The sequence below is a fragment of the Daphnia magna genome, linkage group LG5, assembly GCF_020631705.1.
Source record: "Daphnia magna isolate NIES linkage group LG5, ASM2063170v1.1, whole genome shotgun sequence".
Taxonomy (NCBI): domain Eukaryota; kingdom Metazoa; phylum Arthropoda; class Branchiopoda; order Diplostraca; family Daphniidae; genus Daphnia; species Daphnia magna.
Window position 1 is genome coordinate 4,313,672 of NC_059186.1, and position 12,149 is coordinate 4,325,820.

Genomic DNA, 12,149 nt, shown 5'->3' on the forward strand with positions numbered 1-12,149 from the left:
TCTCACAACAACTGAAAAAATAGAAGATCCTCCAGTAACGAAAAATCACACCATTACGGAGGATGCAATAATGGAAATTATTGATGACACTGAAAAAACATCTCAGCAAGAAATACCCGAGGCAGCATCTTTAACCCTAGAACAAGTACCGGAGGTGCCAATAAAAAACGAAACAGAAAGCGGTCTAGCCCAAAATATAGAAGAATTCGGCGACAAAATTAAATTCGATATTTCAAAAATGCATGAGCAATATAAAATAAGTATAGAAACAGAACACGAAAACAAACTTGCAAAAGAAATTCGCGACGTTTATTGTCAACTATCAACGATAAAGAAAACTCAAGCGGTGATGTTAGCTCAAAGTAACGGAATTCTTGCTGCTTCAGCGCTCGGATTACCCATCTGTACGAGACTGCAAGGCTTCGGACAAGCGATGACGCTCCAACAATGTGAAACCAAACGGATTTTCATCTCCGCAAAAGAATCGAAATGTGGATTTCAACCATTCTTTACCTATGAAGACAAAAACTGCACAATCGGAGTAGATGGATGGTCCATACATCCATATTCCGATTGCTTTTGGAAAACTCATTTGGTAAATTTAAATGGATTCCATCACACCTGGGAACACAATTCAACAAATGGAGAATGGGTAAAACAAAAAGCAAGCATTCACATGCCGAACTTAGACCTCATCACAGAATTCGAAGAGTTGCACCTGAATGATTTCGACTACAGTCTGAAGAGCCATCCAGCGCATGAAACAATGGAAATGGAACAATTACATATCCTAAACGATCTAGTAGGCCTAATGCAGGAATCAAATTCAAAATCTGTTTCTGACATAGTGATGTCAGAAAAACAAGATAATCAGATAGGAACCATGTTCTCATGGTTCGACACATCAAAAATTCTTATCCTATCTATCATAGGATTCATTGTATTCATCATATCCCTACGCATATTGATCATTTGTGACCCTTTTACAAGAATTATGGAAAAAATTCGACAAGCTAGAAGATTAAGACGATATGGAATAAATACGGAAGAAGCGCACGAATTAACTTCAATGATCCCAAATTCAGGCACTCAACCACCGGAAGAAATAATAGAGCAACCGTTCACTAGGATGACGGCTCCTACACCCCTTACCATGGAAAGACCCACACAATCACGCCCGGCTCAACCAAGCGCACCGAAACAACGTAATATTTATCCTGTCATGGAAGAGAACTGGGAATCCGATCAAGCTCGCAAATGCACAGGAAAACACACGACTTGCACTTATGTTGTGGGTTATGGAATGGTATGGGAAGACCTTTGCAGATGCTCAACAGAAGTTGAATCTAAAAACAACTAACATAAAAAAAAAAAAAAAAAAAAAAAAAAACTTAACAAGTTTTTATTTTGGGTGAAAGGGGAAAGTAGTAAATGTATTAAAAACTCGAAATATGAAAAATTCAAGTGAATTGTCCTTAAACAGCCACCAAACACACAAGTGTTAAATAAAAGTGGAAGTTTTAAACTAAAAAAAAAAAAAAAAAAAAAAAAAAAATAATAATAATAATAATAATGATGGAACAGAACAGTGAAGACGCAGTGCAACGTAATGAAACAAGTGATAGTGAAAGCCAACCAGAAATAAACTACTTGGTGATTGAAAGTGAAAGTGAAACGGACAGTGAAACGCAACGAGATGGGCTCTTCGGTGATTATGGTTTTTATCCACCAACGTTCGAATTTAATCCAAATGCTACACAACAAGAAACATTACCTAAATGTAGTAACTGTGCGATGAAAACGCACCCAACCTTATCGGCAGCGAGAGCAGATGCCGTGCAGAAACGAACACAAGCCATCACACGACTACGTGAGCAAGAAATTTTCCTCGAAATGATAGACGCTCCAAGGGAAGAAATAAGAAGATGTATCATCCAGAAGTTAGGACCCGCTGCATGGGATATCCGAAGGCAGAATTTCTTAACCAGAAATTTAACGACAAAACACTACTTCATACAAGCGTGAAAGCGGGAAAACTGGACATAACGGATTTACTGTTAGACTACGGAGCTGACCCAGATATAGAAGAGGATGGCCAGACCATCGCACATAGAGCGGCAGCAGAAAATAACAAACTCTTGATCAGGATACTACGATATCACAAATACAAGTTTTCATCATACAATAGCCTTGGAGAAACACCACTAATGGTCGCCATCGCCTACGGGCATGAAGAAGTGGCCAGTTATTTGTGGATAAGTTCCAACGTTGCACAAATGGCAAAGGACAACAGCACCGTCCTACATTATGCCGCCAAACATGGAAACAACACTCTCGCTAGGGCAGCATGTGAAAGGAAAATTCACATTAACATCAATCAAACGACTAAACCAGGAAACTATACGGCCCTACACCTAGCCACTATGTATAGGCAAGATCTCATAACAAATATCTTATTGGAACACGGAGCAGATCCAGACATAACTGATGTCAATGGAAACACCCCGCGGGATTACGCGTTTGATGAACATAGGAGAAACATATTTGAAGACTGGAAACGTATAAGAAGCCGCAAGAGAAAGGCTTCTGGCAATGAATAAGATTGAAGCAAAACAAAATTGAAGAACCAACAACAGTTTATTACCACTACTACAACAAAAACACTAAAATGAAAACATTACGACAACAAATTGCATTCATTAGACAGAATCTTCGAATTCCACCAGCAGGCATTCCGGTAAAAACACCGCAGATCGAGAAAAACAACGAACGACAGAAAACCAAGAACCGACGTAAAAGAACGGCAAGAAAAAAAAAAAGAAGAGAAGAGAAGAAAAGCATTACAAGAAAAAAAAAAAAAAAAATGATTGAAATCTGTAGTAGCATTCCAGTAAAAAGGAACGTAGACCAGCAATTATTTACTAACACTTTATTAGCATAAAGACAATGAATAACGGTATAAAAAAACATATCTTGTATTTTGTGCCTCATACTGTAGCCCAACAAACACGAATAACGGTGAAGGAAAGAAAGTAGGTGACGGGTAAAGAACAAGTTTTCACCTAATCATTGCCACGCCACATGCCGAAGAGAAGTAAGGAGAAGAAGAAAATCAGAAGACAAAGAGAAAATTGGAGGACCAATTTCTTCTTGCCGAAGGGGGGAAGGAATGTAATAGACCGCAGCAACTCCTCCTAGCAACTGCAGCCCCACCCAGCAAGAAGGTCGTCATGAATGCAACCTTCCCTGCGGATAATAGTTAATGATAAAAGTAAAAGTTATTGTAAACCCCTCCCTTCTTAACCTTCAATCTCTTGGTATATAAGCACATGGTTGTATCGTCTTAAGTAGAGTTAGTTTACTGGCAAATACACAGTCTAGAAACTATTACAATATCATCGTATCAAACATATCCCTTGAAATAGCGAATTTTTCCGTAACGTACCCTAAAAAAGAATTCGCGATTTCTTTTTCACACATTCTGGCGGTCGAGGGTTTGATAAAACCACTTAGTTCATCATAGTCGTGATAGCTACGTTTGCCATTTGGCAGTGAAATTAGTTTACCCCCAACGTGGAAGGACAACCTTGTTGTTGATTAATTCCAGTTCCAAGAGTTAGATGGAAGGTTCACATTCTTTTGTAAAGGTTGAAAGGCAAGTGCATCTATGGCAGAATTCTTCAACTAGATCGTAAAATTTTTTTTTTGTTGGAACAGTTACCATGAAGTTAACGTCGACAAGATGCATATACCATTACATCCAACAGAAGCCTAAGCCAGGTTAACTTACTCATAAAAAGACACATCAGCTGTTGAATGACCATTTAGTTCTATCGTATGTGGGCTAGGTAGCGTGGAGTCTGTACTTCTATCTAAATCGCAATCAATTAAGATTTATGAAATGAGATCCACTGGGGGAGTCAAGTTGTAATTTAACATACTGTACCTTCTTGGATAATCGAATAGTAATCCTTTCCGTTTGGATGAAGATTAATATCTTGGCTTTCTGTCTCAGAACTAAAATAGAAATGTTTGCAGAGTCAAGTGGCAATGACTCGTCAGAATCTAGATGTTGGGCACCTATTAGACAACGTGTAAGAAATTTGATCATCTCATAGAAATGGTTTACCAATCAATCCAACTGACTGTTCAGACAAGTAAATTTCCTTTTCCATCACCTCAATTGGATTTGAGCTACATTGTGTGGTGCTATTATTTGAGAGAACAGCACAAGGTTCTCTACATGGGAAACTAAAATTGAAGTAATTGTCTTCGATCTTAAATAACGTTTCTTCTTCACAACTGAAAGAGAGAAGTAACATGTGATAATAAGCAAATTTTACATAAATCAAATACTTATATTCATTACCTTGATTTGTACTCAAAGGTGTCAGTGGTTGACGAATATTTCTTGTTCTTGGAGCAGTGTCTGTGAGTTGAAAATTTAAGCGATCAACTAATATACAAAGGACAACATAATATCAATATACCTAGAAGATGCTTTGGCTTAGCTCCTTTTTTAAGGCGCCATCGTTTCTGGTGGACAAATTCTTCTCCTATCATTTTCCATTTAACGATGTCTTCTTCAGCAAAATGCTTCCAGCATAGACGGGAAGTTTGCAAAAGTTTTTTCTCTGGAAAAATCTTTTTCCATTCGTCGAAAGATATCCTTTGGTTGACGGAAGAATGTGGCAGGGCCATTTTCTTGATGACTTCGAGTTTGACAACCTTCGACGAAGCTCAATTTAATCACCATTGTTGGAAAGACGCTGTCGAGGCGTCAATCAAACGACGCCATTAACGTTTTCAAACATTCAGCATGGTCTAACATTAGAGGTCCCAGAACTGTCATCTGCTAGGGCTGTTTTGGGCTGTTCGTCTGCTATTTCTGCGGACAAATTTTGGGGCACTCGCTAGGGGCACTGACTACCCAGATAAGTCATTCCCTCGTAACGTAACGTTGTCAACAATGGGGAAAGTAGTCACTTGTGACTGTTTTTCGTGCTGTTTTCTTCTGTATTAACAATAAAAATAATTTACTTTACAAATAATGGAACCTGAATCAATTCCTCTTTGTATTATAAACCTTAATATACATTAATACACATTAATTGACCATCTTAGACAGTTTATTGCGCAGCTTATGCTGCCCTTCTTTTAATTTCTTACTAACTTCATTTTTTTAATGTTTCGCTTCCATATGATCTCTGATTTCTATATATTCAAACCTTAAAAAAGGGACCATTTCCATGCGATGTTCGTCGCAAAAAAATTTTGTCAAAACAAGGCCGTTCAAAAATGATTTTGAACAATTTTCTCCACTTAAAAAACATGCCAAGAGAGGCAAAGGCTTACGATACCTTTTAGATGGCCAAATAATCTTAAAGATTAATTTTTTTGGAGGAAAATTTAAAATTTTGGACTATATTTGACTTCTCTGCAAGCTTTAGACTAACTTTGCATAGCTCATGATTAAGCTACAATAAAAAAAACGGATTCGTTTTGCCTCTCTTGGCGTGTTTTTTTACATTTGCCAAAGTTGAGAAAATTGTTCAAAATCATTTTCTCTCTGAAAAAGCTTACACGAGAGATTCCTTCCAAGTCATCCATGATGTTGCATGCGACGGACTTGTTTTGCCAAATATTTGTTGCGTCAAACACCACACGGAAATGTTCCCATTTTTTTGTTCACCGACCCTTTCCACCAGTAGCGTTCTGCTAATTTATGATAGGTTTTGGTGATTCTTATATGGCTTGCAGAGGGATCATCATGAAAGGTGCTCAGCACCTCTCGTCTAAGGAATGAGGGGACCACCAGTAAGTGTTTCCTTCCAGCCTGACGGTTTTTTTCGGTATAATACATCCTTTTTAAAAATAAATGACTCGTTCGCAGCGGCTCCGTCTTCTTTTAACTGCACTCTGATGAGTCTCGTCGCTTCATCATCGTGTTGAAGGAGAGCGATCTCTTCGAAAGGATGAAATCTTCCTACCACAGTGCAGCACATGGCTTCCGGGAGATCTGTTTCTTCTGGTTCTCCGACAGGGAAACGGGAGAGGGCATCTGCTACGACGTTCAGGTGGCCTTTGATGTGTTTTATCTGGATCTGAAATTCTTGCAACGCTAAAATCCAGCGAGCGTATTTTCCTTCCACATCCTTTTTTTAGTAAAGCCATTTTAGCGCAGAGTTGTCCGTAAACCATAACTGGAGTCCCTTCCGTACACATAAGGTTTTAATTTGTCTAAGGCCCATACTAGAGCGAGGCATTCTAGGGCATTACTATGGTAGTTCATTTCGTCTTTAGAAGTTCTTCTACTGATAAAGATTATTGGTCGTTAGACTTTCTCTTTTACTCGGTTTAGAACCGCTCCAAGACCATATTTACTGGCGTCGGTTTTTAGGACCAAATCGCCATCATCGTCATCATGGGCCAGAGCCGGAGCTGCTAGGAGGGCGTCTTGTATTTTCCTCATAGCTAGTTGATGTTCTGGTTTCCATTCCCAGGATACTTCTTTCTTTAGTAATTGGTGCAAAGCGACCGCCATAAGGACAAATTGACGGATGGCGGTAGTACGAGGCTAGTGCGAGAAAGCTCTTTAAGGAAGAGACATCTACCGGCGTTGGAAATTTGTCTATTGCTGTAATTTTTTTGGGTCTGGTAGGAGTCCTTCACCGTCCACTAGGTGGCCCAAAAATTTCACGTGTGGGACGCAAAAGCTGCATTTTTCTACATTAAGCGTTATCTTGGCGTTCTGGAAGCAGTGAAACGTATCTTTTATTTTTTGGTTATCTGATAAGATTACACTTTTTCGCTACTGCAAAGATAGATAAAGATAAGATATTGACAAAATTTAAAAAAACAGATAAAGATAAGATAAATGTCAGATAAGATAAAGATAAGTTTTCGTGATATCTTTATCTGATATATTGTTAAAGATAAGTTAAAGATAAGATAAGATATTTAAGTTTTTAATTTATTGGAGAACATTGCATGAATGTAACTTAATGTTACTAATTAATGTTAGAATTTCTTTTAATAAACATTAGCATTTGGAAAAGATCAGCTTTCATTCTGCTACGTTTAGCGTGAAGAATCTCTGTTACGGTACTAAATACACGTTCGATGCTCCCACTTGAAGCAGAAACAGCAAAATATCTTTGGCTATTAACGCCAAAATTGGAAAACGATGGGCGTTGTTTTTCCAAAATTGTAATTAACTTCGAGGTTTTGTTTGTCCGTTGGCTTTCAGCGGGTCAACCAACTCTCTCATCGAGGAAAGGGGCTCATTTAGAAATGTATCAAATTCCTCAATGACAGCAGCAAAAGTACTACCAGACTGATTTTCACTCGGCTCATCCAGCAACGTGCTGTATAATTGTCTGGCTTCGTTGCTGGCTTCAGCGCAAATTGGTACACAATTTTGTCTTTTCAGTTAAATTGGGCTGTGATACTTGGAGCTGTTGAGCTCTCATTTCCAATTCAGCTTTAAAGGCTGCTACTACGGCCCAGTCAGACTCACCGGATTTGGAAATCCATTTTTTCTTGATCATTGGATTTAGCATTGTTCCTATTAATCAACAAAGAATTATTAAAAAGAAGACAAAGTGGCTTTTTATATTTTAAAAAATTACCAAGAAATAGAAAGTATCTCGTAGAACATAGATTAAACGCCTTGTGAGTGATTTTTTTAAGACGCTGGCAATTGGTTTGCAGTATTTGATCTGACTTGAAAATGGACACGCCGGATTGCTGTAAAGCTTCCCGTTTGAGTCTTTTATGGTTACGCTTACTTTGTTCAACAAGTCTAGATAACAAGGAATAACATTTCCTGTAGTCTCATAGACTCCTTGCAAATCATTGGTTGCATCTTCAAACGGCTGTAAAAGAACTGTAAGTTCTTTCAACACGCCGAGTTCGTGATGGGATAGTTCTCCCCACTTTTTAATTGCATTAAGTTTTGATTGAAGTTTGTGGTCCTTATCGATTGCTTTAAGTAAAGCTCCAATCATTCTTAACTGAAAATTCCATCTAGTTGCGTTTTTAGCTACCAAATGAAAACCAACTGCTTTGTACACGGTTTCAGTGTCCAAGACACTCTTACGAACATAATTGACAATCTTACTGCAAGGGCTGAATGCGAACCCAAATCTGAGATAGCTTTCACTGCATCACCAACAACCAACCAACAACCAAGTGTGTGTGCTATGCAGGTTGCTCTGTAGGTAGCAGTAAGACAGTACTCGACGACTTCTCGAAAAGATGCTGATGGAGAAGATAGAAGTTGTAAATCTATACCGTGTTCCACTTCTTCAAGTTCTTCGTGAGTGTCTAAATCAGGAACTGTTAATTCCTTTAATTCGGTTGATAAGTCATCTATGATGTCCATCAAAGAAGAACCTCCGTCGTCAATCTCAAGTTCTATGAAAACCTCATCACTTTAAGGTTTCTCAGTGGATGCAGTTGATGAACGATCTTCGATACGATCTTCGGCTTGAGAAGGAGCAATGTGAGTGAATTCATCTGGCATTGATTCACTTGCAACTTCGCCTGATTCCCACCCTGAATTGGATGAAAACCAGCTGCTACCATGTTTGAACCACCTTCGGTCATAATTCGAGACACCTTGAAATAAATAGAAAATATGTTAATAAATATCATATCATATTTTCATAAAAGATAATACCTTATTCGAAGGAATTTTCCAATCTTGTAAAAGCTGTTCATATTCAGCAAGAATCGCTTGGCTAGTGTGCCTTCCATTCATTTTACGAACTCACAAGAATACTACAAACTTTTCAAAGTCGTCAGACACAGCTTAACATGTAAATCCGTGTGATGTACCCATCCATAGATTTAGACGACCAGATATCCATGATATTGTTGAGTGATCTACATTGAGAAAGCTTGTTTGCAACTTTTGTTTCGATTTCCTTGTGAAGTTTTGTCTGGAGTGTGTTTCGCATTCTTTCAGGTGTTGCAATTGAATAACCAGGTATGCTCAACTAAAAAAAAAAATTTAATTCAATATATAATATCAAATACAAATTTACGGAGCATAATACCTTTATCCAATTACGAAATCCTGTTCTTCTCAGCAAGTTAAGTGGCAGATTGTCTTCACCAAACATTTTAGCTAAACCAATGTCAAGTTGTTGTTGCCTTCCTTGACTCATTTTTGAATGGACAGAATAGGATCGAGTTAAAGGCTGGTTGTGGTTCTTTTTCGCAGAAAAAGCTTCAAATTTTTCTTTATGACGGTGTAAAAGGTAGCTTTTGAAATTTGTAAAAGATCCCTTGTCACCTGAGAAATAGCTGTTTCCTTGAGAGGCTTTGCATTCTTTCATACATCATGCAAACACTTTTCCCTGAACATTGCAACGCCAATCTTTAAAAAAATGTGTCCTCCAAGAAGGGTACTTTTGCAATTCAAAAACTGCAATGGGTGTGGTATCAGGTGGCACTACTAAAGGATTGTTATTGCCAAGTGAAGTATCTTCAATATCAACTATCTCTTCGTCACACTCAGACGCCACGTGACTTACATCAGATTCACCTTCATGACTCTCTTCATAATCCAAAACAAGTCGTGATCTCTTTCGAGGTAACGGTTTTTTTCCCCTATTCGATACCTTTTTTCCTCTTGGCATGATGACAGCGAAAAATATTGATCACTTCACCTTACGACTTCGCGAAAAATGAAGCTCTGCAGAGGACTTTTGGTGACTACTGACAAAGGCTTTGTCAGGGCACCCAATAACTAGTTATCTGTTATCTTATCTGCTATCTTTAGAAAAAATTGCAAAAGATAAGATAAAAATAAGATAAAAATCTGTATTTTTGAATCGCAGATAAGATAGACAAAAAGATACAAAATTACCTTATCTTTTCGTATCTTATCTTATCTTTTCAAAAAGATACGGAACACTGTTTGGAAGGCAGTGAGGACCGCCTCTAACCGCATTTGGTGCTCTTTAAAGTTGGAACCGAATACTAGGATGTCGTCTATGTATGCTAGACAGTGCGTCCACTTTAGGTTGAGTAGCGCATGATCGATTATTCTGACGAACGTCGCAGGAGAATTGCAGAGCCCGAAGGGAAGATATTTGAACTGGTAGAGACCGTCGGTAGTGACAAACGCTGTTTTTTCTCGATCTTCGTGGTGTTCCGGAACCTGTAAGAATGCGCTCTTTATGTCAATGGAACTAAAGATTATTGCACCGGCTACCCTTTGGATAAGGTCGTCGGGTCTGGGCATCGGGTATACATCATTTTTATTAACTGGATTTAGTGGTCTGTAATCCACACAAAATCATAGATTACCGTCCTTTTTTAAAATTAGGACCACGTTGGCGCTCCAAGGACTGATTGATGGCTCAATGATCCCTTTGGACAGCATGCTTTTTACTTGCTCGGCTATTATTTGACTCTCGTACGTAGAGACACGCCGAGGTCGTGCGCTTATAGGCAGTGCGTCTCCTGTGTTGATGCCATGAGCATGGCTGACGTCTATTTCAATTTTCCCTTCATTATAAAAGCAACCGGCGTATTTGTCAAGTACTTTATAAAGTTCGGTTCTCTGTTCTTCCGTAATATTAGCCCGACTGATCAGTTTCTCTTTTATTTCGTCTGGTAGGTACATATCTTCTTCTTTAAGGGTCCCTCACACCTTGTCGATGTTGTTCGTTGCCTCCTCAATCCCCTTTGGACTAATCCGGGTTAGCTTCTGACCCTTTATAAGTAGCAAGGTTTTTTTGGAAAGGTTTGTAACTGAAACACGAACGTATTTTCCTTCTATGTTCACCAAGCAATGTGTTACTATCTATTCTCTGTCAGGGCAGGCTGAATATTCCCTCTTCCCCATTGCTGTTTTGTCTATAGTTTCTTCGATGCATATATTGACGAACTTCATTGTCTTTGCGGGGATGACGCATTGTTCCATCTTGTACGTTCGACTCGTATGGGTGGCAAGGTGGGCGAGTGGGTGATTGCTGCTATCACTCCGTTGCCTGCGTCTACCTCTTCTTTCGTGAGATTTTTGTCTATGTTGTTTGAAGTGTTATTGGTAGATATCTCCGGGAAGATGACTGCTTCCATTTGGCAATGATCTTGGATGCTCGGCCTCACGCTGACGTTGCTTATCCCCATCCAATTAACACCTAAGATCAGGGGAAATAACGCTTGATCCACAACTTTTACTTTTTGCAAATCCACTACTCGGTCTTTGAATCTAACCGTTAACGATATTTCTCCTACTATAGGAGCGCGTTCTTTATTAAAACTCAGCAGAAATCCTCTCATTAAATTTTCATTTTTTAATAAATGCTGTATCAATTTCTTTTCTATTACACTGAACATAGCTCCTGTGTCGACCATGGCTCTTACAGGCCCAACTCATGCAAGGTGTACTTTGATCAGCGCCAGGTTAGTAGGTTTGAGTACTTTGTGCTCATTTAGTGCCGCTCCTGCCTCGGTGGGGCAGCATGGCCGTTTTTCGAGTCCGTTGCTGTTCTTGGGAAGCGGGGGTTTGGATGAGGACAATCACGTGCAAAGTGTCCAAATGTGTTACAGTTGTAACACTGTATTTCATTTCTGGTTCCTGGAGGACGACGTTCGAATGTTACTTGCTTTTTAACTGGACCAGGTGAAGGGGGTCGGTTAGTGATACTGGTCAGAAGGGCAACCTGAGCGGTAAGTCCTTCCAATATTTGTGACAGCGAGCGGGTATTGTTGGTGCTCGAAGGTGGAGGAGCGGCATCAAACATTGCCTTGCTTGAGTCGAATGGAAATATGCCGATGGTTTCTAGCCGTCGTAATTCAGCGAGGAAGGCGTTGACTGTGGCTGGCGGATCCCCCATCATTACGGAGCGAATTTCTGAGCGAAATAGTCCTCGGATGAGATAGGGGGTTAATTCCGCATTGGTAATGGGTATGGCTCTCCGACGGCACTATTTGACTTCGTCGAGAACATAAGCGGATCCGGTTTCGTTAGGTAATTGTTTCCTTTCTTCAACCAGTTTCTGCCACTGACTTTCTGTTAGTTGAACCTCGAAGGTTCCGCGTAGACTGTCTAGTCAGTCGTCCCATAGAGGTATATTTATCCCAATTCCTTCGTGCCAGGTGAGGTCTTTTCCAAATAAGGAACTTATGGC

General features: G+C 39.3%; 1 protein-coding gene and 1 pseudogene across 2 annotated transcripts; both read right to left on the reverse strand.

The window, feature by feature from the left end:
• Positions 1 to 3,385: 3,385 nt before the first annotated feature.
• On the reverse strand, positions 3,386 to 4,793 carry LOC116922714. Of its 2 annotated transcripts, XR_004394146.2 has the most exons (5): positions 4,491 to 4,793; positions 4,370 to 4,429; positions 3,947 to 4,302; positions 3,753 to 3,872; positions 3,386 to 3,684 (listed from the first exon to the last, which is right to left on the reverse strand). XR_004394146.2 is itself a non-coding variant. In XM_032929100.2 (3 exons), the coding sequence occupies exons 1-3, from the start codon at positions 4,699 to 4,701 to the stop codon at positions 4,175 to 4,177; spliced, it is 399 nt and encodes a 132-aa protein (XP_032784991.1). In that variant the 5' UTR covers positions 4,702 to 4,793; the 3' UTR covers positions 3,386 to 4,174. The 2 variants fall into 2 exon arrangements, 1 of the variants encoding a protein (XP_032784991.1); XM_032929100.2 differs by having other exon boundaries at positions 3,386 to 4,302.
• A 2,420-nt stretch (positions 4,794 to 7,213) lies between these two features.
• LOC116923380 lies at positions 7,214 to 8,764 on the reverse strand (annotated as a pseudogene).
• Positions 8,765 to 12,149: the final 3,385 nt, after the last annotated feature.

What these genes read in the sequence shown, in the direction of transcription:
- LOC116922714 (XM_032929100.2), bottom strand. Translation starts at nt 4,701, where the DNA reads ATGGCCCTGCCACATTCTTCCGTCAACCAAAGGATATCTTTCGACGAA. An exon ending in TAAGCCAAAGCATCTTCTAG is followed by an intron (nt 4,430 to 4,490) that starts GTATATTGATAT and finishes TTCAACTCACAG; the next exon opens with ACACTGCTCCAAGAACAAGA. An exon ending in ACCTTTGAGTACAAATCAAG is followed by an intron (nt 4,303 to 4,369) that starts GTAATGAATATA and finishes TCTCTCTTTCAG; the next exon opens with TTGTGAAGAAGAAACGTTAT.